Source organism: Apis florea, unplaced genomic scaffold (assembly GCF_048593485.1).
Source record: "Apis florea isolate Af1SG1 unplaced genomic scaffold, ASM4859348v1 contig_2291_pilon, whole genome shotgun sequence".
NCBI lineage: Eukaryota > Metazoa > Arthropoda > Insecta > Hymenoptera > Apidae > Apis > Apis florea.
Window position 1 is genome coordinate 3,014,876 of NW_028256553.1, and position 27,165 is coordinate 3,042,040.

Here is a 27,165-nt window from a genome sequence, read left to right on the forward strand (position 1 = left end):
TCGCCATCGATTTTCGAGCGCGCCTTTTAAATTCTAAAATATTTCCCTGTACACACAGTCGTTAGAGGGAACAGTTGGCGCGTTTCGAGAAAGTGTTACGGCGCGCTTTGCACGACCTTGGCACGGCGCGGAGACGCGCGTCGGAACGTTTCGCAAATTGCCGGAAATTTCCGTGGGAAACTTGCGCGTATTCTGGCCGAGAGCGGTGTAACGAGCACTCGGTATCGGTTGGCCATGCAGACTAGGCGTATCCTCTGACACGGCCCTGCACTTAGCCAACTACTTTTCTTCTACCGTCTTCTTCCAACCGAACTTTCTAAAAATATAATATCACATCTTTCTCCGCTTTTCAAACTCGCACGAGTGGAAAATTATGACACGTCCATTGTCATTATTCGATTCGTCTCTCCAAGTCCCCTCCCCCTCCCCCTAAGAGAGATTAAATTGGAAAAAGGGAGCGAGAAGTTCGAAAGGTAACGATCGTCAGATTTTCCTCTGAAAAGAAAAAAGGGAGAAGAAACGAAGGAGTATAAAGGAAGAGCAAGAGAAAGGGCGTAATTACACGGCGAGAGGAAGCGACAATTTACATTCCTGGTCGCGCGTCGCCGTCTTGAAACCCCTATTTGTTGGGTGTAGCAGGTGTATAGCGTTCACCCCCATAAATGACCGGATATTTTCCGTGTCGGTACGTGCGTCGCTATAGGAAACGGTCACGAATTAGTGCCACGTAATGGCCGCTCGTGCAACAAGTGCAACTCGCAGGTATCAGGTGCATGCACCATTGGAGGAATAAGTACGTTGAACGTGGCCGTTAGAGGATCGACTGGAGAGCACGTGACCGAGACTCGCCTCGACTCCTCTCTTCCTCCCGTTCCGCTTATGCAAATGAAACGAAAGGGGCGGCTCTCCCGATACCCGTTAAACAATTTCTCCGATCACACTAAATTTTCCAAAAACGCGACCAACGCTCGCTGTCTTCTCCTCCACTGATTACACGCTAATTAAATACTGGGAGCTCGATTTTCCGAAAAGAGATGGGAAACGGGACGATCGGCGTTAAAGGAAAGGTATCGATCGAAAGGCTGTGGTGTCAGGTGCAGGGCGTAGGATAAGTGAACGCATGCCCACTACACTCTCGAACGGTGTTGTGTACACCCGATCGGTCGATCGGGTATCGCGCGGCATGCAAGGAGGCGGGTCAAGATTTATCTAGCAAATAACCTCCTGTTGCTCGCACGTACCGTGTGTGGCAAAAGTTTCTCCCTTCGAATTCGAGAGATTTTAGTCCAAAGCTTGGAGTCCCATCTTCGTAGAATATTATCGTTCAGGTTACATCATATATTTATGTCGTGACTCTGTTTTTCACGGCACGCAAGAAGAGCAAACAATCGATAAAAGCGAGGATTACCTATTTACCACGGGATTGTAAAACCTGGCTCGGTTGTTCCCCGCGATTTTCTAGAACGGGCAATAAACTCGAGCAATAACTCGTCCCTCGTCCGCTTCAACACGTTTTCTAACGTTCCAACCGAACGAAAGTGCAAGTAAGAACCGTGCAATTAAACGATCCCGCGGAGGAAGAGGGCAGAAGCCTTCTCCATGTGTATATATATATATATATATATAAATACACGTGGGAACAGCGTGTGTACAACAGCCTGTTCCTTTTTTTTAATTACCATCCTTGAAAACGGTAACAATCTTTCCTCACGCGCGTTAACCCCCTTTTCACGAATTCTCTCGCCCGGGAATATTCCATGAATATTCACGCGAACCAGATGGTTGATTTTCGATGGCGGCAGCATTAATATTAATGGAACGTGTTGAAAAATATATATATATATGTATATCGTAGGGGTGTGAAACACTGAAAAAATTCTCACGGATGAAAGGTGATTACGGATTAATCGGAGAGCTCAACAAGGTTTGACAAGGGAAAACGATGTTATATATTCTCCTTTTTACTTTTAAAGTTTTTCGACAGAGAGCCCGTTAAAATTATTAACATTTCTTTTCCTTCGATTAAACTGTATATAATAATTATATTTAAAAATTGTTGATAGAAAAAAAAAGAAAAAAAAAAGAATATCTCAATTTCCTCGAAATTAGAAAAAGAAAATCCAATTAGCCTTATCTTAAGAGCTAGGTGGATGGAAAACAAGCGATGGAATTCCATTCTCGCTTAATTAACTCGCTTTAAAAAATCCTTACGAAATTATCGTTGCAAATCACGCGACAACGTCGCAACGTTGTATCACGATTATTATTAAGATTTCTGTAATTCGTTCGGGCGAATCGCACGGGTGATCCTTTTCCCTTTCTCCACCCTTGGATTTTCTGAAACGCAGCCCTAACGAGGCACGCTCTTAACAAGGTTGAAAGGAAATTTAATGCTCGCAACACGGTCGCGCATGCAAACTATGGCCGGTGTTGGCGAGATACAGCCTCGGTTACCATCATTAGAAGGTAACTCGTTTTGCAACTCGTCGCGCTTATATTTTTCCCCCCTGCTCCCCTTCCTTCGGCTCCCAAGTGTCTTTCTGGATCATAAGACTCTACTCCCGATTGCGCGTGTATTCCTCGAAAATCGAACGGGATCACGATTTACAAATTTTCGACGAAAATTCCTTTCCAAAAAAAAAAAAAAAAAAAAAAAGAAAAACTTGAACCACAATTTTTAAAAGTTCGTTCGTGAATTTTGACATCGTTAACATCTCTAAACTGGGGGATTTTTATAAACAAGCAAGCATATATATACATACATATATGGAAGACTATTGTTGAAATAAAAAAGGCGGGATAAAGAAAAGGAGGGAGGGGGAGGGAGGGGGAAGAAGTTATGGAAGAAAGGAAGATATTTCCCTTGTTAGATTTCGAGAGGACAAGAGTATGCCGCGGAGGGAGCTTAAAGCCGGCATTGGGGTTGTATATCTCCTCTCTAGAAATTGTGTAGCGCCGTTAACGAGGTGCCGCGGGTTTAGCGCCCGTGGCACGCACCATTGCCTCGAACGGCCCCCTATATAACCTCTACGCTTGTTTAACAATCATTATTTGCGACCGATACCCGGCCGAGACACACCCGGTATCGGCGACAGATCAGATCGAATCTCTTTGCGGCTCGATCCCACCTTATTGTGCTCCATCGAAAAGAAACCTTGCATAAACCACCCCCTCTTCAACTCGTGCTCCAACGAGCCTCGATAACAGAAGTAATTCTCTTTTTTTAAAACGCCATCCTTCTCCAAAAAGGTTTATTGTTTTGGAATGCGAGGGTCGAGTTCGAGGTAAACCGGCAAACCTTTCTTTCTCTCCACTATTCCTTCGAATTTATAATAATAAGAGTCAGAGAGTTATCGTATTTCCGTGAACACGTGTTCGGCAAGGCCTCCTCCACCGAGCTTCGCCCGTTATCGTCGAAACGTTGACCGATTTTCTCTCGATTAGATGACGCAGGCCGGATGTCGAGAAAAAAGAAAAGAAAAAGAAAAGGAATTTGACGTCCGCTGGGCGCATCCGGCGCGGGAAGCACGTGACGCAATCGTACTCGAGAGCGAAAGGCGATCGAATTTTAACTTGGAGAACAGCTCGTCGCCCCCCTGGAAAAATTAGACGTTGATAAAAGAACGGAGGAAGGAGGAACTTTGCGATTTCTGAAAGGAGGATAAACATCGAAGAAGAAACAAAAATATTTAAAAATAATTTCCCGGACTCGGAGGAATTCGTTTATCCGTTTAGCTTAGAAGCGTGGACGAGCGGCGGACACGATAAAAACCTTGTCGACTTCCTGTGCCACCCGCCTTCGAGCAAGGCCGTCTTATTACGCGTCAGATACTCGTATCTCACGGACTAATCAACGACTGCCAAGGCCGCCGAAAGGGAATCGTCGTTCCCCTCTCTTCGGGCACGAATAAAAAATTTCGAAAATAATAACCTGCTCGTTGACTTATATCCATTTAACATCGTTTTCTTCGCGCTTCCAGTAATTGCAACTATCAAAGCCTGCTTAATAATTAATCGGAAAACGTGTTACATATACTCTGACAATACTCGAATCGAACAATTGATAGAGCACCAATTTTTCAGTCCTCCATCGTACAATTCGTTCCCAAAATACCGCATCTCCGCTCGAGAAACGATCCCGTTGGATCGCGACGAGTGCACGCGACCACGCGAGCGTAATGGAATAGTAATTGGCCGAGCGGTGACCGTATTGTCAGGAAGACGAGATCCCCTGTATCGATGGCCGCGACTCCTCTTCCTGGTATCGGCGACCGCCGCGGGCGAACCGCGTTAACGCGTACGTACGATCGAGCGGCGTGGCCGATCCCTCGTGGCGCACGTGTGTTACGTTTACGTGGCATTAACCTGCTCGTGGAACGTTAACGTTGGAATGTTGTACACGTGTACGCTCTGTTGCACGAATGTTCTACGTATGCAAGATAAACGGAGAAGAATCGAGGGTGTTCATTAGGTTGATGAATGGAACGCAACATTTTCGATTATTGCGATATCGGTGTAATTTCGTATCCTAATGCTTCTTCTTTTCCTCTCGAACAAGCTTAGCAAGACGAATTTGCGATGGAGGATTCTTAAACTCTCTCTCGAGAGAGAATTTTTGTAATGAATTTCTTCTCAAATTAATTGCCCCCGTTTCGAAAACCTTATAATTATCTTTATAATTACGAGTAGAGTAAGCGAACGAAAGGAATGGAAGTTGATAATAACACGATCGATCGGGTAAATAATAATAAATAAAATTTTATCGTTTCCCTACTCTATACGGCGGGAAACGATAAATTATTTTCCCCGTTTTCCGCGCTGCGGACGAAATTTTGTTTACCAACGATAAATCATTATCCTACACAGACGCATCGTAACCTTATATCCAATATAATATTCGCAACGCGATACACACCAGTTTCTGCTTAATCATCCAAGTCGACGTACTTTGTAGGATACCAGCTCGAGAGCAGCTCCATTTAATAAACCTCGGTCGGTTTATTAACTCGTCCGATCAATGGTATTATACATCGTGCTCGAGAAAACTACGAATTAGGGATAAAAAAGGAAGAAAGAAACGTTATCCAATTATTTGGATATATTTGTGCAAGGAGAGGGGATGATAGTCTCTGGTTGATAGCGAGATGAGAATATATTTATCAACGTGTGCAGAACGAAGAAGGAATTGAATCATCGGGCGAGGCACAAACGGCTTCGCCTCGTGTCGTCGAATTAAGATATCGATCTGCGGAGATCGGGATTGGGGAATCGGCAGGCTTGACCAACTCGATTGCTCGACGAGGTATAATATCGTCGTATAAAATCGTCCCTCTACGTCTTTTTGCGCGAGGCGCACGTGTTCATTACGCGCGGTTGAACGGTCGTCGATGTGGAAAAGTTACGGCGATGCATGTTGATCCGTTTTAATCGGTCAGAGAAGGAGGAGGCGGATGGGAGAGATAACAATTTTTTCAATAATCTAAATAATTTCGATACGCAACGATTCGCAATTATTTGCGAGGAAAAATTTATGCTGACAGATGTTTTACGTCTTATTCGTTCGTTGATCTCGAATACCACCACCAATTTTTCCCTCGTTAAACGATGATTTTCTTCGAAAGAAAAAAATTCCCTATTTCTTTGAAATGAAATTCGTAAAAAAATAAATTCCTCTAATGTAAAAAAAAAATCTTAATAATACATCTTGAAAAACGATCCTTCTCCTCAAAATTTTCACTCAGAATCCCAAAGAATGGGGATGATTGGTCAAAATTCGTTTCAACTTCGTCCCGATTCGGTAGCGGAATTCGCGTCGAATTCCTCCAATGATCGAAAGAATGAAAAGAGAGAAAAGGATCCTCGATCGGGTGTAGATAGATAGATAGCCACGATCTAACGCAACACCTATGCGGAACAATCGCAGCGGAGAGGGGAGGGGAGGAGGGGGAAATAGGTACAGCGACAGCTTTCTTCTCGCGTGATAAATTTACGAGGGACGTAATAATGCGTCGCAATGGCCGCTTAACTGCGTGTATCTCTGCCTCGTCAAAGCTCCTCGCCGTTGGCTCGGCTGGAAACTCGACACCTTTGTTAGATCCCCCGTTGACTTTATAAAGCCTCTTCGGGACCAGTTTACAACTGACGACATTGTTTGCGGACAAGTCCCCGCACACTGTCCGCCGCACCAATGATCCGGATCACCTACCAGGATCATTTCGATACCGGCCGATCGATAAACGGTTGATGTGTTTGCTTAGATCGGTTTGAAATCGATCGATTTTACGCGAAATAAAAATCATCGAAATTATTTCTTATGCAAGTATGCAGGCAAGTAATAATCGACAACAAAATTATTTCAGAAGAAGAATTAGAAAAATTTCATCCTCCACCATCCCCGGACAAAACATTCGAACAGATCGAAATTTATCCAACACAGGCGACGCTCGATTATTCTACGCGCAAAAAGTCGGATTCCACCGCGATTCGATTAACGTGATGGAGGAGGAGAGGCGGTGTTCCCGTTCCCATCAGCGATCCAATAAATCCCCGGAATAATAGAAACGGTCGACAGAGTCCGATATCCTTCCGCAGGAAACGATCTCGTGGACCTCGAAGTCGGTCATCATCGAATCCAGTTACCTCTCCCGATCGATTCGTCTCCGTCGTGCGCGGCCGACACGCATCCTCGGATCCTGTCCATCTTTCCTGTTTAGACACAGATCGGTGCACGTTTCACCTGCATGCACCGATTCTGCACGGTTCCTCGGCGACGGGTCTTCTCTCTTTCTTTTTATTCGTCTCTTCTTTGTTTCTTGCTTTCGCTTTTTTCTTTTTTTTAAAGTATATTTGTATCGTCGATGAGAATTTGATGACATATAATTATCGAGTATACAGATAGAATGTGAAAATATACGATCTATCTACGATCGATACTGTTGTAACACGATTTATTATTCGAAACGGAATTTCTTATGATGAAATGTCTTAGACGTACTTATTATTTTAAGATTCTTTAGATTTACAGGATAAGAATATCTCTCCATGCTTCTGTAATTAATTTTTTTTTTTTTCCACAAATATATTTCTTATTAAGATAATTATCCCATAATAATTCGCGTTTCTTGACAAAAAAAACTTGGTCTCCATCTTGAAAGTAGAACTGGGCTATATACTTTCATCCATCGTTCTCTCCTCTTTTATTTCAATCATTCCAATTTATTCTTCCTACGCCACATCCTTCGTTCCTTCCTTTCTTTTTAAACTTCCACCGTGCTTCGAAACAAAATTCAAAGTCGACTTTCTCTCCTGTCCGTAACCGTAACCGCTTCTATTCCATCTCTCTTCGCGTTGAAAACGGGGACGGCGACTCTAAATCGATCGATCGATCGATCGAAGAAGAGCGGCGAATGACTGTCGCGCAAAAAGAGGAGGCCGCGGAGGCCTGCGGTGGACGACTTTCCCATGAAAGTGCAGGGTGGAGAGGACGATGTGGGGCAGGATGCGCCAGGACCAATCAATTGTACACGCCGATCTTTCTCTCCGTTTCCTATTTCCCCCCGCCACCTCCCTTTCCTCGTCCAATGCTTCCGCCAAGAATCCTCGTTTTTCGTTCTTCTTCGAAATTTTGGCAATGGAGGAGGATTGCAGCGATTTCTAGCGTGAATTCCACCACCGATTTGCCGGCAAGCAGTAATAAACCGCTAGGCGTGGGTGGATGAAACGAGAGTCTGGCGCGTTGGAAACGAAAGGATCTTGATGCGTAGGCACAGGTGTGCTTTAACGCTTTCGAAACGTGACCTTGCGAGGTGGAGATATTACAAGGCGAGGAAAATTGCTCGGGTATCGGGTTATCGATAGAACGTTGAAATACTGTCGACTGTTGTAATTCGTAAAAATCGATGGATAAAAAACAAAATTCCATTCAATTATTGATAATTAATTTGCTCGATATCATATAAGCGACAGAGGAACAAAGAAATCTTATCGATTATAAGAAGAGGAAAAAGAAAAAGTGTCAAATATTCTATAAACTTGCTATGATTATAAGATCCTCTTCCAAGAGAGATCTTAAAAGATCGATCTCGGCGATCGAGAGAACGATCGGTCCACAGGCTGCTTTGAGTGGCGCCTGTTGTGTCGAACCCTGTTGTATTGTTCCAGTCGAGTCGAGTCCAGTCCCCTTGTTGCTAGTCCGCCCACCGTGCGCCGCTTACGCAGTCAGTGAAGGTCCAGGCCGCGTGCCACCTTGCATTTTTATCGATCGATAAAACGGCGCGCGGTGGATCCCCGCAGTTTCTTACACTTACTTTCACGATCTTTCGGATGTTTCGCGAGACCGGCATACGAGAACGCTTTCGATCCACGGGGTCGCTTATCGGTCTTCCTGGATCGCGACGTGAATCGGCGATTGGGAATCGAGCTCGGCCGATAATGCAGATCGTTCGTCGTTTCGACGAGATTTCGAAATTTGTTTCAATTACAAAGGATTCGAAGTAAAATGAATATTCGATAGTAATTTCTACGATCACATTACTCGTACTAGAAGATTATATAGAAATTTAAATTCTAAAGTTCTAAAGGATGGAAGAAGAAGGAAAAAGATTTCACGATTCGAAATATACGCGAAGGAAATGAGAGCGCGTTGACATTGCGATCGATCGTCGAAATTAGATCGATAAGATCGGGCACACGTTCCGATTATAACGAAAGTGAATTGAACCCGTTCGAGTTGACTTAATTGGGCAAGGTAGAGGACCGTTAATACCGTTTAAATCCCTATCTAATCGGGCGGAATGGGGAATGTTGCGTGTATCGAGGTCCTTTCAAGCCGAGCAGGAGGCAAGAAACTGGTATTCAAAGTGGATGGAAAATAGAGGCGTAAGAAACGGGACGCGACCGGTCCTTTTTCTTGTCCTCTCGGAAAGAAGAAGAGAAAAAAAGAGAGAACCAGTAGGAAGTCCACCTGTGTTACAGTTAACCACGTGTATAATCTATCGATTATCCACCTGATCCCGAACGATCCGGCCATTGTATTCCCCCCTCCCCTCGACTACAATGAATTTTCTAGCTGGTGGTAAAACCGTTAACGCGCTCGAAGAAAATTCTGGCAAAAGTGCCGTGATACCCGTTGAAGATATTTTCACAGACCCGACACACGATCTCTGTTGGTAAAAATAATTCCTTTCAAATCTCGTTATCACGAAATGTTTGATAATGAAATGCTTCGATATTTTGTTACATGTAATATTTATCGTAAGATAGAAATTGTGTAGATGTACCTTTCCCCCCTTTTTCTCCCAAAAATATATATCCGTTATGAAAATTACGAGAATGGCCGATACTTGTGAGTAACGCTCGATACAGATTGGAAATATTCTAATGCGCGAGACCGTTGTTGCACGCAACGAATCGCGCGCGACCCGTTCCGCGAGACTCTCTCAAGACCAGCTTTACAACTTTTCTATCTTCACGCACGATCGTCGCATCTACGCGGCTGGAACTGACGTAGCCACGGCTATCCGGTACGGGGATAAATGAAAGAGCCGGGGCGGCGCGATTCGTTTCGATACCTGTCGCATGCTCGCAATTGCAACACGAGAGAGAAAGAGAGTTTTGCTTTGGATCCTATTGGACGATTCTCTCGGTCGAGTCCTCGATGAATTCTCCTTTGTCTTATTAAAAAAGTGATTCGAGTTTTTTTTCCTTCGATGGATTCTTTTTTTCGTCGAATATCGAGTGATTGCTTGATCGAATTTTTTCTTTAATCTCTGCCAATTGGGGGAATTTTTGAATTAGAGGAATTTGGTTTTTAACATCCCATTTCTTGTCTTCTTTCTTGATTTATCTTTTTCTAAGGAAGCGATTTCCTTTTTTATAGAATCCTCTCGAATAAATTCGTGGAATCTTCTTCTCTTCTTTTCCTTCTTCTTATCTTTTCAAATGCACATGCTTACGTTCTAATCGAAATTTATTCCTTGTCAAAATGTACAATTCACGTCGATATCTTTTACTTATCCTTATTTCTAACAAGGACTCCCTCTTTCAACGAGGCGAATAAAAAAAAAAAATGTTGAACGTGCTCGTTTCAAAGCAGATATCTAAATAACAGGAACTTATCACGACAATACAAAATTTGCATAAATGGTTGCGTACACCAGATTTCAAGGTCACTGCCATTAATTTTTCAACGGAACGGTACAGTTTCTTTCTTTTTTTTTCTTTTTTTTTTATCATCGACGATATTGTTCAAACGATTTTAACAGGCCGTAATGAAAGGTCGTTCAAGGCGAACACGTGTAACGTTATAATGCATTCGTTTCATGCGATTGCACGATCTTTCTGCCCGATCTCCTGCAAATATTGAACGAACCACGAATTACGTTTCAACCTTCAACCGATCTCTCCACCGATATCCTTTCAAAATTTTCGTTTCAAATACTCCATTCTATGATGAATTACGCCATTTTAATTCACCACTAATCTTTTTAACACCACCGAGAAGATCAGTGGTGCCATCTTGAAACGAAAGAATTCGCTCCTAGATAGCAATAAGAATCGAAATGAAATCTCAACAATATTTCTGTTAAAAAAAAATTTACAGAAAACGCGTAAATTTTATCATTCGTTCATCTTGTTTCATTGTACGCACATTTCTACGTCTCGTGGCTCACCTTGAACCCTTGAAAATGGAAGAAATTCGTTTCGACGACGCTTCCCTTCCGCGGTTTCGAGAGGCTCGCCGGTGTAAAAAGCCGATATTAATTTCCGGTAGCCTCGATGGATTTGTCATAGTTCTCTACCTCCGGTCACGAACACCTTCCCCCGTCCCTCCGCTCTTATAAATGGGTAACTGGACCGGCCATTACCGGACGGGATAGTCGATTCGATCGGTGGCTCGTAATTATTTAGATCGGTTATTTCGATCGACTTGCTAACGACCGATTCGGTATCTTTTATTATCGTTGTATGCATGTAACGCGATGTTTCAACTAATTTTCAAAGAGGATTAATAATCATCGTCGATATCGGCGAACTATATATATATATATTGACAATGTTAAATCGGCGGTAATTGATCGCTAATTATCGATAATCTGACGAAAGAGACTGTGCTAACGATATTATTATTATTATTATTATTATTTTTGTAAACTTGTAAACGATCGCCGATATTATTAGAACACGCGGATTTCCGACGGATTTTACTTTAAAGTAAAGTCAAACCGATTCAGCCGATAATTATAATTCTTTGGAATGGAATAATGCATTGTATTATTATCAACGTATAATTTTTCAAATTACGATTGAAACACAGAGATTTTCGATTCTGATTGTGATTCGCGATAATACGTAATTTGCGAGAAAATATGTTTTTGTTTTTGTGTTTAAATTGTTTTTAAGAGAACGAATATTTTGTGTAGTATATTTTGCAAAGTAAAAATTATATATTTTGAAATAATCTTCAATCAGGAGATAACGTCTATCGAATTTCAACTTGTTACGAAGATACGAGTCTAAAATGGAGATTTGAAAAATAATTGTGACTTTAATTTCGAAAAGGATCGACGTCGAAAGATTAATCGAGCGTGTCGAAACCGTATCATTGTTCTATTGGACGGAACACGTTTCTAGACAAGAGTTTGGCTCACAAATATTAACATCGTGATATATTAGAGACGATAATTCCTTCGGATTATCAATTCATACTGCAATTCACTTTTCTCGGTGTAATTTACCCGATAACATCATTTAAATGATGATCCTATAAAAAGACTCTACTTAAATAAAAATAAAAATATTGACTCTTATCAGAGCTACAAATATTCCTATAATATCCTGCTTTCTTTCTAAATTCTTCAATTCTATAAACTGTATAAATAATTCGACTATTATTGTTCGCTATTCTATTTCTAAAAATTCCTCTATCCCCCCCCCCCCACGTAACCTAACCATTTCAAATATTTATACGCAAAAAAAACCGGGAAGAAACGAGATTCGTAGAAATCTCGACAAGTTCCTCCACCCTTGGCTACTCAGAAATCCATTACGCTCGAGAGTTAAATTTATCCCCTTATCCGCTCGAGAAGAAAGAAAGTTGGAGGAGTCCTCGATGAGGAAGATAGAAAACCGTTCAAGGGGTCAAGGAAGAATCGGCAGATGAGGCGGCAGATAAGCCGGCGTTTACACAGGATGTAGATGTAATCACAGGACTCGAAAGAGAAGAGGAGTCGTCCCTTCGACGACCTCGAGAGGGCAGATGCCGCCTGTTTGATCCTTTCAACCTCGGTGGGATGCACCTCGGTTACCTGTTACCACCAGCTACCTTAGAGACGGGGACCCAAGGTGGAGATTCTTGGGATTAGTGTGCCACGTGCCACGGCTTCCACAGGTGGCTCTTTAAAACTCACTTATCCTCCTCCTCCTCCTTCGTCACTCCCTCGCACGCGTCCTCGCTCACGAGGAGTTTCGTTGCAAGGAAAATGAGAGAGAGAGAGAGAGAGTTGGAGGGAACCGGTTCGAAGATGTTTGATCCAATTTGACGATTTTTTTTTTCAAGGGTTTATCGAGATATTGGGTGTGTGAAAATCGAAGAGATGGATGGTTTGAAAGGATTTTAGAAAAATGTAGATATAACTATTTGTAAATCTTCAAAACTGTTTTTCAAAACTGTTTTTGCACGTACGTTTCTATTTTTATAAAGCAAACGGATATTAATATTATCAATAAGAGAACACGTGCAATAATATATATGTACGACCGTATTTAATCGATAGTGAAGTTTTTATTATCGAAATTGTGATAGAACAAGTTCTACGTGTAATTTTATAAATCAATACGCACACGTGGTGTTATATCTTTTTCTGAATAAAATTAAACGGTCTGATAAAATTATATGTATGCCAGTGTAGAGATATTGGGTAGAGAGATCGAACGAGTTTCGATTTCCCGAATGTCCGTTTCCATTATGATCAAGAATGATGAAATTTATTTAATACAGAAATTAATATCTTAGTGAAAGGGATAATTAATGTTGAAACGTTATCGGAATTGTCCCGACATAATTCGGATAACCGTATCTTGATACCTAACCTCAAAACTTCCTAATTGACACACAACGGAATTTATAAATTTTGAAATCGATCGAACGCAATCTGTTTCAACCGACTCGTTGCTGACTCATACACATACACTCCTCTACTACGAAAAAAAAAGACATCGATACGCTAAATCACGAGTTAAAAAATCTTCTAAATCGATTCGCGTTAAACAGAAAAAGAGAGAGAGAGAGAGAGAAAAAAGATCCAATTTACTCTTTACTCACGGAAAGTCCATTGCCCCCTGACTTCGAGTCGTGCGAACCATTAGAATCCTTAGAAAAACACCGCGAAATCGGCTTAAACAGGTTCCTCCAGAAACCGTGAGCTTTTACGTAATCGAAAAATCGACGGGAAACCTAATTAAGAGGAATGCAATCGCGGCTTTGCTCGACCGACGAATCACGAACGCGCACGGAATCAAACGATCGTTAATGCTGCGCGCGCAGCGTCGCGCGCTTTTCGAATTTCGGAACAGGATAGCTAGGTGCAATACGATTGCCGATTCGACGAGATCAATCGTCCCCTCGCGTTTCTTCACGATTCTCCTACGGATTTCTCGTTTGAAAATTATTAAATTCTCTCGAAATGTAGCTTTATACCGCGACGAAAACCTCATATGTTTCGTGTAACAAGAGACTGGTTTATCGGCACGCGAGCGAAACTGGAAGCTGTCGTCTTTCCGTGGCGATCGAGAAATTCTTGAGACGGTAAAAAGGATCACGAATCAACCTGTTATTATTTCAAGCTTCGTTTTACCGCGCACCGTTGCGAACCGTCGTGTAATCGAAAGTGCTACGCATCAAGTCGAAAATCACTTTAACTTTGAGACAATTTTTTCAGAGATAAAATTTAATCTATATTTGCGATATCGATCGATCATATACCTATTCAACGCTATTAAATAACTATTATAAATGTTTATCCCTAAACGTATCTATCGTTCCATCTACGAAACGAGTTCCATTCCATCGAGTGATGGAACTCTCGAGGATGGATCTCCCTCCCCCTGATCGCGAGACCGACCACGAACGGCACGTGGTACAGGTGATTCTGAGCGTCTTTTCCCTTTTAGCCGGTCGGACAGGAAGCAGGGGAACCGGAATCAGGTTCCGTACCAGTTTACGACAGAACGCACTTACGCGCGTCGGTATCACCTCGACGTGGGCCGTCTCTCGCCATGCTCCAATAGGCTCGAGGATTTTTGTTCATTAACAGGACACCACTAGATCGTCGACCGCCGTGATAGCGTGTAGACCGTTGATAACGACGCTCGGAATTTACGAGCCGATCCGTGATAAACCGTGAAACTGTTAGATTCCTCCGCGGTGTATCGCTTTTACGGCCAATATAATGATTTACGATATTTTGATGCTCGAGGAAACCGTTCCGGTTTCGTACGGGACATCTCGTACGAGACTAATTATACCTTGTTGAGAGAGAGGATGATTTTATTGGTTGGATCGGACGGTGAAGATTAATTGATCTGATTTAAATCATAGTTTTAATCCAACTAATATTTGCCGTTATATTGTTGAAAATATGTCGAGCGGAAATTATGATAAAATTTTTACAACAATATGGAATTGAAGTTTCGAGTTATTGTTTTTTTTCAGATCGTTGAAATGTTGATATTTATTGATTGTACAAACATTTTCTTTATTCGATGGATACTGCATATATTTCTTTAAACAGATAATTATGTCGTGCCACATTTATCTAATATTATATTCCCTGCTCATCTTCCTCGTGTATCATCATATTTTCGTGTCAAAATATTACCAAGATAACATTCGTTCGAATGTGATTCAACGAAGCTCCTCAACTTTCGATTTCTACGTCGTATTGCGCCGGTCCGCTTTATGCCGGTCACTGTACCTCGTATATCGATGCAGATATATCTGCGCGTCGCCGTGGTGGCCAAGTATGGGTAATGGGGTTAATGAGCAGTCACGGCGATCTTTTTGTTGGATGAAAGCTCGATCGAGCGTCTACTATACGCTATTATATACATATGTACACACGCATATCATTGTCGATGATCGAAAAAGCATGCACGAGTTCGTTTGGAATCGTTACGAATCGTTTCAATAGCTAAGGAAAATTCCTTACATTTTATATTACGTATATATATATACATAGTTTCTTTTCTTTCCATCGCAAAGGAAACAGCACCCATTTCGAAGCGTACAATTTTTCACCGGTTCGAAACCTTCGAAATTCCTTCCGATCGTTTCTCCAAACCTTAAAACCCCGCATCAGGGGAATCAGCGAGCGTGAAGGAGGCGAAATCCCTCGAAATTTCCACGGCCGTGCGATCATCGGTCGTAAGCTTACGTAAACAGTGAACAGCGATGGTTGGCAGGTTAACTAGTCGGTTGTATCCACCGGTAGCCGCCTTTCTTCCTGCCTCATCTTTCTCCTGCCGATCTCCTCCTCGACTGGCGGTAATGGCGGTGCTCTCGGCGCTTAACAACGCGTGACAATACGCGTCGAGAAATTGCACCCCGTGCAAGCGTTTCACAATGGATCCAATGCCTCCTCCTTCTCGAAACTTCGCCCTCTCTCTCCTCCTCTCGCGGAATATCAGAAAGAGAGAGAGAGAGAGAGACGCCTATACATTATGCAACCAGTTCCTCCATAAACGAAACGACGGTTTCGGTATTCGAGAGGGGATTTTCGTTCTCCGGCGGTGGGGTTCCCGTGGGATTTCCAAGTGGAATCCGCACCCTCGATCCTTTTTACCCTGCTCGGTCATGTTTATTAATTTATTCGAATCGACGCTGGAATTTCTCGGCGTTCCAACGATGATCCATATGGCGATGATCCACCCGTTCCACCTAGAGATTCTAAAGCTTCCGTGTTGGCATTCTTTCTCACGTCGGCTCGCGATCGTAAAGCCGGAAATCAGGTTTCCTCGTTAACGCGGCCATCTTCACCGCGAACACCCCTATCGATCCGATTTTTAATATCTGTGGAATGCGCACGGATTCTCTCTCTCTCTCTCTCTGTGGTTATCTTCTTCTTGTTGGAATTATTGAGGGTTTATCAAGTAAGGTGAGTATCTCTAGCTATCCTCTACACGTAAAGAGAAATTCTTTCGCTTTATGACGGGGAGAGGATGATTTCTAATCCTACGACGATAATCATTTTTCTTAAACCTGATGTAATTTAAGATCACCAACCGCGTTCTAAATATAAATAAATTGTAAATCAAACGATGTGACAAAAGAATCTAATCTGAAGAGAGTTGCCTTCTCTCTGGGCAAACAGATTCTCTCCAAGCTTCTCGAAAAGCTCGCTCGAGGAGTTCTCCTCGACAGTTAGATGCTCGTCCGTCTAAAGAGAGGGTCTAGTTAGCGAGGCGCTGCCTGTTCCTGCGCTGCCATAAACAATGGTTTTAGCGAGTGCGTACACACAGCGCGGACTCCCACGGTTTCACGTGAACGTCCTCACCCGTTCGAGGCTGGTCTTTACGCGCACTTTGCCCGCTGCACCGTTCACCCACTTTGCTTCAGTTAAGGCCGTTTCGTTGCCAGACACTTCTCTCTCTTTCCCTCTCCCTCCCTCTCCGTGCATATCGCTGCGTCCAACGATCGTCTGGCTTTTACCCGACGTTTACTCGCCGTTCTAGCTTCGTTCCAAGCGTCCATTAGGCGACCAGCACGAGCCCCCCTCTTTCGATTGCCTACCAGCTAAACAATCATCCTTCCACTCGGCCGTCCTCATTTCCGATAAGTTCCTGCCCTTTTTGCTTAAACCTCGAGAGATGCGCTTCTTTCTTGCGCCCCACCTCCCACGGCTCGACCACAGGAAACGATCCCGGGAGGAGAGATGATATTTTCAGTTTGGAGATTTTCTTTTCTTGATTTTTGCATGCGTTACAGCAATTAGAATTTAGATTGATATATCAAGTAAGAGTAAATTGCCAAAAGATGGTTAAACAATGATATCTCAAGCAATGGATAGATTCCTAAGGTTGGATTATTTCGATCGAACTATATTTTCGATTAGTTTGACGGCGACAGAAATATTATTTTACAAGTTTTTCAGGATGTGCGCAATTAGTCGAAGGTGAGTTGATTACTTTATTATACGCAAGATACGACGAAATATAAAAGTTAATTTGCGATTTATCGATTCGAATTTTTATTATTCTTCCCGAATATCTAAAGATGTTATTCCGCAAGTATGGCGGAACACGGGTGCCGCTTCGAATTTCACGGATGACCGGCGAACGCCCAATGACAATTGGCTAGTCCGGCCAAGATTTTACGCCATTCTTCCCAGGCCGATCCTTGGGAACGAGAGATAATCTCGTCGTTTACCTCCGATTCCTTCTTCCGTTTATGCGTTTATATTAATAATACTGGAGAATCGCGGACGAATTATTCTCCACAGAAACTCTGGAAGGGACCTAACAGCTACCTTTCACCGTTGTCTATCTGTCGAAATACCAGGAAACGCGATGCAACGAGATATGAATATAATAAGAACGATAAGAACCATCATCCTGTCTTATTATTTAAACTTTTTCTTGAATAACTTGGCGAAGAAATAAAACTTTATCGCGTGGATGGAACAACTGACTCGATTTCAAGCAAGTGAAAGGAGAGAAGAAAAGAAAAATACGTATTTAACTGTTTAACTTGAGTTCCTCCGACAAAACTTGGCCCCAATCGAGCGACCACCAACGAAACGAAAAATTCAATTTACACCCTGAAACAATCGAATCATCTCGACTTCCTTCCACCGCGGAGGTCGCAAGAAAAGCAATTCCAACCACCACCGCCGGTGGGACCGAAATCCGGGAGGGGGATGGCCTAAGCGGCCATCTGGGTCGGCGATCCTGCGCGCGGGGTATCGGCCCCGAAACGCTCCTCTTCCATTCATCCTTTCATTCATCCGGTGAATCGGTGGTGGGCGAAGGGGGGGCCAGGCCACGAAGGCGGCGGCGGCCTTCTCGCCGGTAATAAGCAAAAAAGCGGAGGCCAGGCGGCCCATTACGCGGAGGAAGAGCGAGGAAATCGTCGACCACGGGCGTAAAAAGCGTGGCGAACACGATTCGAGAGCGCGCGGAGGTTTCGAAGGTTTCATTTTTACTCGCCACGCTCTTCACTCGCGACGACGCCTAGGCCTCCGATTCCCATTGTCTACGGTATTCTTGCGGGAGGGAAGGGGATCGAACCATCTCCTCCGCCCTGGGTTTTCTTCTCTGTGCGAAGGGTTCCTGTGCAACCACCTGTGCCGCGACTAACCGCGAGAGAAAACGCGGGGCGCGAGGGTGAGGGGGAGCGTGGATTTTTCACGGAAGGAGTCCTCGAGTTTCTTGCGTTTGGCAAGGTTTTGCTCGCCATTTTGTTTGTTGCTCGTCATTTGAATGGTCGAATGAGGGAGAAGGTACGGTCGTTTGTTTGTACGCGGAGATATTTTCTTCGAAGCGGAGTATGTTGATAGTTTTTGAGAAGAGGAGGAAGAAGGAGAAGAGGGAGAGACGCTTTTTGCCACGGCATGAGTAAGGTATTTACATCGGGGAATGTTTACGCCGAGGATACACAAGAGATGATTGTACGTGAGAAAGTAATCTCGTGCGATATCGTTATATAAAAATTAATCCACGATTGATTCGACGTCGTTAATAACTATTTGGATTTTGGAGGTAAAAGTGTAACGAGGAGTTAGAATGGGAGCAGGTATATACGTATATTAAAGGAAAAAACGAAAACCTATATCGTTTATTATATAATTTTTATCATTTAATACTTGTTGTCAATTAACATTTAATATAAGAATGAAAGAATTAAACGTACTATTAAAAACAAAAAAGAAAAAAATAATAACTAAAATACATTACTTATACGAAACACCGATGTATAGAAAAATAATGCATGAAAATTGCATATCTGCGATCGAAAAATAAATATATCTAATCTATCTATAACGTTGTTATTTAAAATTCGAATGCACAGGAAATCGGATCATGCAACGATTTAAGCACGTTGTTACGAAAGAATCAGAGGACACGGTAATAAAAAGGGATGGCAGAAATATAAATAGATATATTAAAAAGAAAAAAAAAAAAAAAAAAACACTCACCGGTGTAGAAAACTCTCCATCACCGTGACGTTGAACGTTTCTTTCCAAGGCCGTTCCATCTTCGATGGAATCGCTGAAATAAAAAATGCACGCTCGAAAATTTATTAAATTCGCACGACACGTTTCGCGACGAAGTTTCACGTACGCGAGCACGAACACGACTGTCTCGTCTCCTTCGAAAATTTTCGAGGAGGGGCACGGAGACAAAGGGCGGAGTTCAAAACAAATTTTCAACGTATAATTCGGGCGATAAAGACCTCGCGTTCTGTTTTCGTACAAAATAGAGTAGAATTGGAATATAATTTAATATTGAATTTTTAATTATTTCTTTACGAATTATTTGCATTTTTGTTATTGTGGTGGTAATTTTAATAATGGAAAATTGTTAAACAGAATATTAATTCGATAATAAATTTTGCAATTCAACATTTATAAATTTCTATTATTATATGTATATTGAAACGAAATAAATTTTTTGTTATCAATTATTGAATAATAGAAATATATATTTTTTTCTTCAATTATTTAATAGATTTAATCAAAGTTCAATTGCTTAGTTAATATTTTAATTAACGATTATTCCATATCATTTCAAATTAAATTTTTTAATATAATTCGAATCAAAATCTCTTTTATATTACGTAAAAATTAATATTATTATTTGTTTTTGTTAATAAAAAAAAAAACGATCGATACAACACGTATCAATTGAAAATCATTAGAACAAAGAAGATGATCCTTAAAATAATTATCGAATCGAGGAATTTTTTATTTTGCTAAACTTATTTCAATCAACGTTGTCATTATTTTTTTTTTTTTCCTTAATAATTTCAATAATTAAATATGTTACAGAAAGAGACGAGGGGTTGAACAGACGCCTCGTCCAAATCGACGGGGTGTTGTCCGAGGCGGAGGAGGGTGGAGGAAGGCGAGGATCGGAGGAAGGGTGGCGTGCTATGATCAGCATGGAGCTTCCGGCGCACACGACGCAGCATGGTGCTCTTCACCTGGGGGTCGGGGTCGGGGTCAACCCAGGTGACCCAGCCGGAAGTGCTCTGACCGCCATTCATCCGCATCCTCAGGACGCCCTGGCCCTCCACCACCATAATCACGGAGCTGCAACACCCGGAGGTATGCACGAGGACTCCAAGAAAAAACGTATGTTTCTTCTTACGAATCCATTTCCTCGTATTTTACGTACATTTAAAAAAAAAAAAACACGTAGGAAAGAGTTAGAATTTTAATTTGTTCGAATTTCGAAAATATCATTATTATTGTTATTAGATTAAAAATATTATATAGACGAACACACTTTCCTACGATATCTTTAATTTAATTTTAAGTACGCCTCGCTCCTTTATTCTGGAATATTTCCTTTTTTTTTTTTTTTTTGGAAATTTGCTTGACGTTAAAAAGAAAAAAAAAAGTACAATTTGTTCTGCGAGTAATTTCTCTTTACCGTTTAATGGAATCGGTATCGAGGCTCATGACAATTTCATTCATCGACTCATCCGGGACAAACGAGTTTCGGCGAGGTTAATGTTTCATCACGGTAATTGGTCTTCTTCTTGCCCGCGTTGTCGAGTCGACGTCCACCCGACAAAAACGGGGCACGGGTGATGCCGACACTTGTATACTGGTTCTTCGCCTGCCTCCGTGTATCAGCACGCTTCTGGACATTCCTCGGATTCTTTCCTCCCCATCGTCTTCTTTCTTCTATTACGGAGCAATGTAAATTTCTTCTGCCTTCTTCGACCTCCGCTTCGACCATTTCGTTCTATTCACTCACGATGACTCATTCATCCAAGAATTTTCCCATTTTCTTCTCTTTTTTTTCGGAAAAATCCAAATTAATCTTCGAAATCTCGTAAAATTCAAAATCTATCGCCCGTATCGATCGAGAAAAAGAGAGAGAGAGAGATCCATCGGGAGAAACAACGTGCCATCAAGTGTCATCCGACAATTCCAAGCGGGCGACTCTCCCCTCGATCGAGAGGCCTCCTCTCGAGACTTTTTTCCCCCCTCGAAGCGGACGTAGCGACAGCTAATAAACGCGGTCATATTTTTCGCTTGATCCCGAGCCAATAGGAATGCTGTACCCGGCAAAAAGCACGGGGCACGTGCTTCGCGGAAAGCCGCGATAAATCTTGGCTCCAGACTGCGCCTCTTCGAGCCGCCGATCTCGCGCGATGACGGTGCACAATCACAGAGTGTTGCCGCTGAGTCAACGTGGAATCCGGGGAATACGTTCGATCGGTGGAATAACTCTTTCCGCAGAAAATCGACCTTGTTTCCAGTTTACAGCCGGCCGTGTCCATCGTGAGCTCGCTTCGCGGAGCAAGAGATCGAGAAGAAGGAGGAGGAGGATTTTACGATCGACGTTATACGTCTTCGGGGAAGACGAATGGTTCCACTTTCGGACGCGATTTATTTGTCAATTAGCTCGATACCCGGAGATGATTTACGGCACAATTGTCCGGGGGAAAATTAGCGAGCTTCGAGTTTGTTGGATTTATTCGTCCCGCGACTCGGAATCAGATGTGCTCTCGTAGCTGCCACTAACAAGTTTTCGTCTATTTGCGTCTTATTCTTCTCCTTACGGTTTCCACTGTTGAATCGGCGTGTAAAATATTAATGTATTAATTATCTAATTTCGAGGAATATTAGAAACGAGTCTCTTTTTTTAAATCTAGCTCACGACGAGGAGGAGGGAAATCTTGGAAGAATAATTGAGAGGCGGGCTAATTTTCTTCCTCGCTCGAAGATGAAACGGATTCCTCAAAAGATTTCTCTCGAGGCGGAGAGAATAGCGGTTCCCTTAAAATCTTCTTCATTAAACCGTAATGACACACCGATATATATATATATACGTAAAGGAACCCTGTTATCCGGGGTTGTTATCCCCGCATCGATATCGGCTTAATTGAATCTTATCCTCGCGGGACATCGTGCCGGGCGATACGTGCCGATCCTTCATCAAAGACCGGCAGAACAAGAGCCGCGTGAAAGGCCTCCTTGTTCCGTACGGAACAATCGAGTTAGCTCAACTTGCCCCGAGTTCCACGCCGACCATCTTTTCGAGCTACACGTATACACGGTGTGCTTCACACAACAAACGAATTCGCGCGTAACAAAACGCGTTCCCCGTAAAAGTTTTGCGAGATTTAAGAGAAAGAAGGAATCGCACATTCGATGATTCGAGGTGGAAAGGAGACGTTTCTTAAAAATTTTCAGCGCGTCCAGATCAACGTTTCTCAACGTTTCATTGTTATTCCATTAGGCATTGAATCACTTCCCCCCTCAAAGGGACAATTCGAGATATCGACAGGTTCGAGTGAATATCTGCGAAACCACCCTGTATAGACGCGCGAACGGGCTCACAAAGGGCCCGGTGAAGCGGTAGTTCCCCGGAACCAGCCGTCGCACGATGGACTCTCCTCTCTCGTCGTCGTCGTCGTCGTCGTCGTCGTGGTCGAGTCGCGTACACGTATATATATATATAGTCGTTCTGGACGCTGAAGAGAGTGGCGCTGGTTAAGGAAGATGAAAGGCTGCCGCCGTGGCAGCAGCTAACGCGGCATGGCCCGTGGTGAACGACCGAACGTACGTACGGGGGTAGAGAGGCATCCAGGAGGGGTCGTTAAATCTAATGATATCAAGTATTTGACAGAGAGGGCCGCGATCAGTTCGGAGACCACACGCGCTCCGCCCGACAATGTTTCCCTATGACGATTCCCTTTGTCTTTTTTTTACTCTTCTCGACCGTTATGCTCGAAGGATATCTGATCGAACCGCTTCGTTTCGAGCCACTTTTCTCTTTTTGGATGTTGGATGAAAAAGGATCGAGGCGGGTTGAATTTAATAATTGTACTATCAAATTATTTGTTTTTGTCTAAAGAGAAATTTGTTTAAACGGATACGTTGAAAAGGTTTATTAATCAAAGATGCGATGTAAATATATTTTTAACAAAGTTATTCGTTGTTCCAGATCCACTCGTTTCATCGACCTTGATTATGTGTTTAATGAGAAATAAGCTCGTGGTCGGTTCTCATCAGCGGATCGATCTATCGGGCAATTGTATCGCGGCCGTTACTAATTGCATTCGCTGACGTTAACGTTAATCAAAGCGTCGAAAAGCATTGTTGATGCGATTCTAAATATTTGTCGTCTCACGCTGTGCGACGTCCCGGCTATTCGAATTAAATTGATCACGCGGGACCACCTCGGGCCTATTGTGCCTGTATCTCGATCGCCGAGAGATCGATATCGTTCGACTTTGCGGCGAATGACGAGCGCCATGCTCGAAGATCGCCTCGATACCGATGGACAAAGGCTATAATTCAATGTCTCGAACGGGAGAATCCACCGATTTCCTTATTTTCTCCGTACATTTCTCTAGAAATTTCAGTTCAGCTCGGAAAGTTTGTCGGGGAATTTATTCTATCTTACGAGCAGAGAATACTTTATTAATGATATTATCGAGGTTCAATTTAATCAGAGGCTTGAGAAATGTGTATTTTGCATATAAGACAAATGAATTGCAAAGAATTCGACAGAAGTTCAATCTGTAAAAATGATTTACGTGTTTCGAAAATATCTATTTTATTTAGACTGTGTACGTGTAATTACACTTCGAAATTAAATGTAATTCAATTGGCATCGATAATCTCGGGTTCTCGATCAACGACCCGGGGGGCGTTTAATCAGTTGAAAATCGTGGGTCAGAGGTAAAAATGGCGGGGCATAAATCGGGTTTACGTAAGATTTTTCCGCATACCCTCTCACCACCGCGACAATGTTTTTAATTGCGACCGGTCGCGGCACCGATCCGGCCTCCATTATCTCTAATGGCGCGCTGTTATCTAGTTGCATTAATTTGTAATTAATACCGAAGCGTATATGCGCGGCAACCACCGCATGGAATTATATGTTCTGCCCGATGGGATCCTATCGCACGATCGCAACTTTGTAATCTCGATCGATCGATCTGACGTTCGTGGCTGCATGGAAAATGGCCGGCATCGGGGTTATGCGAAGAAAATTTCTGTGATGGCATACATACACGGGGGGCCTACCTGTGTTTCTATAAATTGATTAAATTATTTTCGACGTGTAAAATTAAATAAACACACGTTTGTGTTTAATCCGAAATTCGAAAATAAGAAGCTGATAAAATAAGAATTTGATTGTATATTTTTATCAAGTGGAGATTAATGATTAAGGTTCGAGGTTGAGATTGAAACGAAAATATTCGAGATTTTGATTAATAATAGATACAATTGCCAAATATTTTTATCTTTCAACAGAAAGTTTTCATGCAAACTTCGCGAAACGTTGGATGAAAAGCGTGATTTTCGATGTCGAGAATCGTATAAGAAAATGATTAAAATAAAGAAAGACTACGATGATCTGGAAGATATACTCGAAACGGTTATATTATATATTTGCATAAGTGCGATTAATCGCACGTGCAAGAAGAAAAAAATTCGATTACTTTTAACGAGATAACGATTTCTTTCTCCATCATAACTCGTTCTCTATGGACTCGTTAGAAACGAGCTCCGCTCTCTAAAAACTCTCTTGCCTAACGCCGCGCACTATTATTAATGCTCACCTTTGTACACGCATACACGCGTGCGCGATATTTCGATTAATGAATACGAGATTGAAAAAAAGAAATTTTCCAAGCATAAAATTCACACTTGTCCTTTGAAAAAAGAATGTACTCTACTCCTACATTATCCGTCTGATTTGTTGGAAAGACTGCATTCTGGAGTCGATATGTTGTATATGTCGCCAGTTATAGGGATACCGCTATGATATATTAAATCTCGCGTACGGACATTAATTTCGTATGCATCGAAACTGTCCGCCTCTCTGAAGGAGCGCGACGATGAATGCAACGTTGTAGAACCTGCCCCTGCTACAACTCGCCGTCCCCTGAAATTAACAAGTTCATTTCGCAACCCGCGGTTAAGGAAGCCTACAACTCGTTGTGACGTTTTTTTGTTTCAAATAGGAAGCTATCGACGAGCCATCAAAGACGCATTTTTACCGATCCATGATAGATTGAACATATCTATTTAACAGAGAGTGTGTGTTTAATAGCGTAGTAGTGAAATCGATTTCTTCCTTTTGGAATATTTACTTTCTTTTTTTTTTTTTTTTTTTTTTGAGAAAAGTGAACGATAGAGCCGATAAAGAGGGATGAAAACTCATCTCGTCGAAATGATGATAACGTTGGATGATTGAAAAGTTAAAAGGATCGATCGGTTTTCTGGATATTTTGTTTCTCTCAAAGACACGAATACTTTGAACGTGAAGAAATTAAGATTTTTAAAAGAGATTTTCGTTGCTTGTTTCAGAATTCGATTTGAAAAAAAAAAAAAAAAAAAAAGATATTATAGTTTTATCAAAAATATGAAATAAATAGATGTTAGAGATTTATGAATTTAACTCTTTCCATGCTAATAGGATAATAAATCCTTAAGTAACGTTTACAAGAGTGTTGTAATTTTCCATATTATCACTGGCAAGAGATAATTGAAGCCTATCTTTCCTCTAATTTATTTATAATTCCATACTATTATAATTTTGAATTTTATTATTAAAAAGGAAAATCCATTTCTGAAAGTATCAGAGTCATAATTTTATCTCGTTAATTCTCGTAACACCATATGCCATAAATTAAACGTACAGTATCTAACACACAGATCAACATGTACAAAAGTCTACAACAATGTATATCTACAGAAAATATTTAAAAGTAATGTAATAATTAAGGCTCTATATTTTTCATTAAAAAAAAAAAAAAAATTGATGATTTCGCATTCACACCAGTAATTTCAACCCTCTCTCGATTGATCCTATTGCAAACACGATGTAAATAATAAAGGAAAGAAAGGATTCTTTGGGATGCCCTCGCGGGGATTCCCATCGTGGCAACCCCGTAGCAGAGTGACTGGCAGCACGTAATATTTCGCCAGCCGCGTCTGTGTTCGTATTTAACGGAGGAAACGTTCGGGGTTGAGATAGTGGCCGGTTATTTATGGGGTTAAATAAAGGAACACAGCGCGATGCCGCGATACCGGCCGCCAGTACAAATAGGTTGCAGCTCGTCTCTGCGGCTATCGTTGCAAGCCCTCATGATCTGCAACTTGCAACCTAAGAAGTGTATCTTTCTTTTTTTTTTCCGCCAAGAATTCGCGTCGAAGCTCGAGCGAGGATTTTTAAACAGAATCGTGGATTTTTTAAAAGATTGTAGAGAATTGTTGAAATTTAAGCAAGTTTATCAATTATTATTCTTATTTTTAGGAGATTGAAACTTTTGATTTTTGTGGTTTTGAGATGTTGAATTTTTATTTAGTTCGATTGTACGAGATTTAAAATAAAAATGAACCGGTATGTTCATAATTTTTAATTTAAAGTAATTTAAGTAAGAACCATTGAAAAGGAACAAAGTTCATCAATGGTATACATGATTTTGGATTTTAAATGATGCCTAACTTTTTTTGTTTTCTTTCTTTTGAACAGATGACGGTGGCCACGGGATGAACCAGGACGGTGAGTCAAAACATAAATATTAATTTCAAATACCTTTAAATATCTGTCCAATAGAAACAAATATCAAAATACAATATTTGCAATATTTGTGAACGTGCAGATCACGCTTCTAATCTAACTTTTAACAAATATAAATAATTATAATTTTTATCAATTACAAAAACATATTACACACTATTCCCCATAAAGACGGATAATTCTTTAGAAGAGAAAATTAGAATTTCATGAATAAAATCCTCGTATCGAAATCAACCCCTCGAGGAAAAAAATTCACACTACGAAACGCCACACGAGTCATCACGCGGCTTATAATTTCACGAAGGAAACCGAAAGGAAAGGAACCTAACGCCCCCGGTCCCACCGTCCTTTCAAAGAAGGGTTTTCTCGCGCGTTTATCGAGGCCCTCGATCG

General features: G+C 41.8%; 2 protein-coding genes across 17 annotated transcripts in view; one reads left to right on the forward strand and one right to left on the reverse strand.

Annotated features, from left to right (window-relative positions):
* Window positions 1-27,165, reverse strand: part of LOC100864158 (uncharacterized) — a 157,988-nt gene that overhangs the window by 35,368 nt on the left and 95,455 nt on the right. For 6 of the 8 annotated variants that reach the window (XR_015290779.1, XR_015290776.1, XR_015290783.1 and 3 more), the window contains one exon: window positions 19,191-19,263. The gene's annotated coding sequence lies outside the window, so the exon portion shown is untranslated. Of the gene's footprint in view, window positions 1-19,190; window positions 19,264-20,649; window positions 21,052-27,165 lie in introns of those variants that run through there. The other 2 variants (XR_015290782.1, XR_015290778.1) reach the window with 1 other exon arrangement.
* sv (paired box protein shaven) overlaps window positions 1-27,165 on the forward strand; it is a 134,377-nt gene that overhangs the window by 9,571 nt on the left and 97,641 nt on the right. For 8 of the 9 annotated variants that reach the window (XM_003691672.4, XM_031915167.2, XM_012483704.3 and 5 more), the window contains exons 2-3: window positions 20,043-20,348; window positions 26,725-26,754. In XM_003691672.4, coding sequence (XP_003691720.2) covers window positions 20,147-20,348; window positions 26,725-26,754 — 232 coding nt within the window. In that variant the 5' untranslated portion in view covers window positions 20,043-20,146. The remainder of the gene's footprint in view (window positions 1-20,042; window positions 20,349-26,724; window positions 26,755-27,165) is intronic. The other variant, XM_031915165.2, reaches the window with a different exon arrangement.